We start from the raw sequence: 5,000 nt of genomic DNA, 5'->3' as shown, positions 1-5,000 counted from the left end.
ATTATCAAAATTTTTTTTTCGAAATCAATTTAAAAACACTTTCATCTTATTCCTTGTCGGTTCCTGATTCCAAAAACATATAGATATGATATGTTTGGATTAAAAACACGCTCAGAAAGTTAAAACAAAGAGAGGTACAGAAAAGCGTGCTATCCTTCTTAGCGCAACTACTACCCCGCTCTTCTTGTCAATTTCACTGCCTTTGCCATGAGCGGTGGACTGACGATGCTACGAGTATACGGTCTTGCTGAAAAAGGGCAGCTACTTGACTAAATATTGTATTTTCGCCTTACGCGACTTGTTTTACATTTAGTCAAGTTTTGACTAAATGTTTTAACATAGAGGGGGGAATCGAGACGAGGGTCTGTATGTGTGTGTGTGTAGAGCGATTCAGAGTAAACTACTGGACCAATCTTTATGAAATTTGTCATGAGAGTTCCTGGGTATAATATCCCCAGAAGTTATTTTTCATTTTTGGGATAAATGTCTTTGATGACGTCATATCCGGCTTTTTGTAAAAGTTGAGGCGGCACTGTCACACCCTCATTTTTCAATCAAATTGATTGACATTTTGGCCAAGCAATCTTCGACAAAGGCCGGACTTTGGTATTGCATTTCAGCTTGGTGGCTACAACATTAATTAATGACTTTGGTCATTACAAATCTGAAAAATTGTAATTAAACTTTTTGTTTTATAAAACGATCCAAAATTACGTTTATCGTATTCTTCATCATTTTCTGATTCCAAAAATATATAAATATGTTATATTCGGATTAAAAACAAGCTCTGAAAATTAAAAATGTAAAAATTATGATTAAAATTAAATTTCCGAAATCGATTTAAAAACAATTTCATCTTATGCCTTGTCCGTTCCTGATTCCAAAAACATATAGATATGATATGTTTGGATTAAAAACACGTTCAGAGAGTTAAAAAGAATAGAGGTATAGAAAAGCGTGCTATCCTCCTCAGCGCAACCGCTACCGCGCTTTTCTGGATTGTTAATTTCACTGCCTTTGCCACGAGCGGTGGACAGACGATGCTACGAGTGTACGGTCTTGCGGAAAAAATGCAATGCGTTCAGTTTTATTCTGTGAGTTCGACTGAGCTTGACTAAATGTTGTATTTTCGTCTTACGCAACTTGTTTAAATCTAAGATTAAAAGTGCAAATGGAGCAGGGTCTATCAAACTGACACATACAGGCACACACAAAATAGAAATAAGACCGGGCCGCGCGCAAAAAGAAAGGGAGAGACAGATAGAGACACAGACACAGACACAGACAGACAGACAGATAGTCACACAGACAGGCAGACAGTCAGACAGACAGGCAGGCAGACAAACAGATAGACAGAACGAGATAGAGAGAGAGAGAGAGAGAGAGAGAGAGAGAGAGAGAGAGAGAGAGAGCGAGAGACAGAGAGAGAACTGCATCACATTGCGTTTAATATCGATCGACGGGAAGGTCAATGTTCTGCTCAAAGTCTAAGCTAGCAGACGCACAGATTGCACGCAACATTTTGCAAAAAGGTCGATTTCTCGGAAAAGGCAGGAGACTTACAGTACACATAAAGCCGAAAACAGAAAGTACGAGTTCGGGAAAACGAAAGTGGAAGCAACCTTCACTGGAAGTTCGAAGTGAAAACGAAAGTCAGTTCAATAAAATGTTGTGTAACAATAGGACAGATTTTCACCTACAACAGACGTTACGTAAAACTAACAACAGTCTGTTACGGCATCAAATTATCCAACATGTAACTTATGATGGGAAAATATTCTAGAACGGGAATAGTCTGTTACAGCAGAAAATAGCATCCCTCATCAAGGCACGTACACCTGGAGAATGTTCACCTAAAAATGGAGATTACGTAAGAATGGAAATGTTCTGCTACGGCAGAGAATAATTCGATATCACTGTGATAATGGGGAAATTTTTATGTGTGTCATTCCTGTCGTATTTTTTTCATCACTACTAAGTGCGGAAGATTTAAATGGAAATGTGGACTTTGGAATTTGAAATTGATCACAGTCTGATCATTTTTCAGGAAATACATATTAAAGTTAGCACACAAAGCAAGTTAATGAAATACCCGTTAAGCCTTTTTTTGTTTGTTGTTTGTAGTTGAACTATTATGACAGTACCTGTGAAAGGGGTGTAAAACAAAAAGACTTAACAAAATCAGCAGAAATACTAGACAATAATGAATAAGCTTTTCATTTTTTTGAACCGATAAAATCAAAGCTATAACTTTTACTTTAAATGTATTACTTGTTGTCGCTTGATCACTTCTAGTTCCTTGTTCAAACCATTGTCATGGCAACATTTCTTAACTGACACAATCAGAAAGCCTACATTTCTTTTACTTTGAAAGTTATAACTGTATTTGTTTTTCCCTGTTCATAACCATCGTCATAACCTGTCACAATCAAAAAGCCTACGTTTCTTTTACTTTAAAAGTTATCACTCGCTGTTTCTCGTTCAACCCATTGTCACAGTCGCCTACAAAGTTTATCAGAAATCATGTTGAAGTTATCACTCTGAAGTGACGAATCATTCACTGAAGTGAAGTGAAGTGAAGTGAACTGAACTGAACTAAACTAAACTGAACCGAACTGAACTGAACTGAACACACGTGTGATATAGTTGCTATTTGTCAGAGACAGTGACGCACGGAGACACGCTGCTGATGTCACCAGATAATTTCTGTTTAATTAAGACAATTTCAGCGGCAAGCCCAGAAGTATAAGACAGGGTCGTTGCGTACATGTCAGTTTCATTCAGTTTCCGTTTGAACCATTTCGCAGGACTAATTTCATAAAGGGTCATTACGTCCACATAATGTTAAAAATAGTGAAACTGATGTGTCAAAAAGTCGATTTGTTGGAATAATTTCAGGGAGTGTGGGGGTCTTAAAAAAGTAATATAACCTATCACCGAGTTATGACAAAAAAATCTACTTTATTCAGTGAAATGATGCGGTAATTAGGCGATACCATACATCAAGAAAAATAACAGCAAAATAATACAAGTAGCGGAACTGTCCACGAATTATAGAACGGATACAGTGTATAATTCACAACACTAAGCCCTTGATAGCGTGTGTCGATGAAAGATGGCACGCTACAGCCTACGCATAATTATATTTAAACCTACAACTAACTACCTGGTCGCAGCTTTTTTCTAGGAAATAGACCAGGTAGTGTAGTGGGCAGTTGAAATAGAGCCTGTTATAACAGATGAACTGACAAGCAGTGTGTGTGGCGACCTGACCCATATAGATATCTGTCAGTTTTCACTTTCACAGGCACACGACTGCGACACCATTAAGTGTTCAATAAGGAGTTCCCGGAATTCTCGGTATTAATATATGCGCCTACTTGAAATGTAAACAGGGATAGGGCGTGCTGGTTTCGACAATCGCAGGCCCACCTTGGCTATGTGTACAAGACCAGGCCGTGCCTTTTCTGAATAGTATTTGTGTCGGAGAACATCACTGCAAGTTGTATAATCCGAAATCTAGGATGGTATATTGTACAGAATGATACTGACTCACTGCTACACACAGATACATAGGCAATGATAAACTGAGACACAGACAGACAGACAGACAGAGAAACAGACAAACAGACCGTGAAAAACTTGAAAGACGAGCAAGTACGTATTACAGAAACACACGAAACAGACTGACAGACAGAGAGACAGACACAGACAGACAGATAATCAAACAGACACGCATTGAGACGGACAGACAGAGACAGACAGATAGTCAAACACGGACAGACAGGAGCGGAAATACAATAATCGAGACACTTAGCCACAAACACTGAGACAAACAGACGCAACCAAAAACATAAACCGGCCACAAAAAACCCTTGACACTAAAAATATAAACACATCCAGGAATTTTAAGTCTATTTAAAAACACAGCTAAATCAAGGTTTTACACGGTGTTATCACTAACAAAGATAGATGGTAACAATAAAACCCACAGCTTTATCTGTATCCTCTCGTTGCGAATTGCTAAAAGAGGAAAAAAAACACGTGTTGCACGTGAAAAAACGAATATTGATTTCTACCTCCTTCTCCCCTCTCTCTCTCTCTCTCTCTCTCTCTCTTGTCTTTGTTTCAGTGGTTCACTATTGTATAGAATCTACTTTCATTTATTCATTTCCTGGTATTGTAAGTTACTTTTGTTTTCTACGGGTTTCTCTTTTACAAATTCTGCGAAATTTCTGGTTCCATTCCTTTTTTTCCCCCCAACTCAGACACACACACAAAAAATTTATCTTGGAGAAACAAAAATCTCACATTATATATAGTAGTTTTGACATTATTTTAAATATTATCATTTAATATTATTATTATCATTATGTATTTATTTTTTATTTAACAGTTTTTAATTACTCATTTTATCATTATCTATTATTTATTTTGAAATTAGGCGTCTTGAAATTTGCCTTAAATATCATGCTTGTGTCCAAGTGTTTAGACACATTATCGACATACGGGGTATTATTTAAAACATCAAAATAAACATACCTGGGCAGTTTTCTCTTCATCTGGTCTTCACAGTCGAGTTGAAAGAATCCGTGGTGGTACTGGATTCGAACCGAAGTGGCCCCGCGGGCGGTTTTGACCGTGAGGGCGAAGAGAAACTTGGGATCGGAGCTGTCTCGCACAATAAAAGTACCCTCCGGAGCGTTTTGGAGCAGGATTCTGGCCGAGTCGGAATCCAGGTCTTTGTAATAGAAGCATCCCTCGCACAATCCATGCATGCTACGGCCGAGTCGCTCATAGTCCGTGTCACTGGTGATTCGGGGCAGGTGATTGTAGAGGTACAGGTAATCCTTATTAGAGGCTGCGGACTGGAAGGTAGGACTGCAGGGGGTCGAGTGGCTGCCTCCTTGCCCCGGGAAGGGCATGACAGCCGTGAGGTCAGTCTCAAGAGAATTGTCGCTGCTCCACGACTGCGACCGTCGGGATGACTGGGATTGGAG

General features: G+C 38.9%; 1 protein-coding gene across 1 annotated transcript in view; it reads right to left on the bottom strand.

Annotated features, from left to right (window-relative positions):
* LOC138958221 (suppressor of cytokine signaling 7-like) overlaps positions 1-5,000 on the bottom strand; it is a 9,352-nt gene that overhangs the window by 3,300 nt on the left and 1,052 nt on the right. The window contains exon 1 of the mRNA XM_070329321.1: positions 4,543-5,000. This exon is cut by the window's right edge and continues 1,052 nt beyond it. Coding sequence (XP_070185422.1) covers positions 4,543-5,000 — 458 coding nt within the window. The remainder of the gene's footprint in view (positions 1-4,542) is intronic.

Source organism: Littorina saxatilis, linkage group LG2 (assembly GCF_037325665.1).
Source record: "Littorina saxatilis isolate snail1 linkage group LG2, US_GU_Lsax_2.0, whole genome shotgun sequence".
Taxonomy (NCBI): Eukaryota; Metazoa; Mollusca; class Gastropoda; order Littorinimorpha; family Littorinidae; genus Littorina; species Littorina saxatilis.
This window is presented reverse-complemented; position numbering and strand designations above follow the sequence as displayed.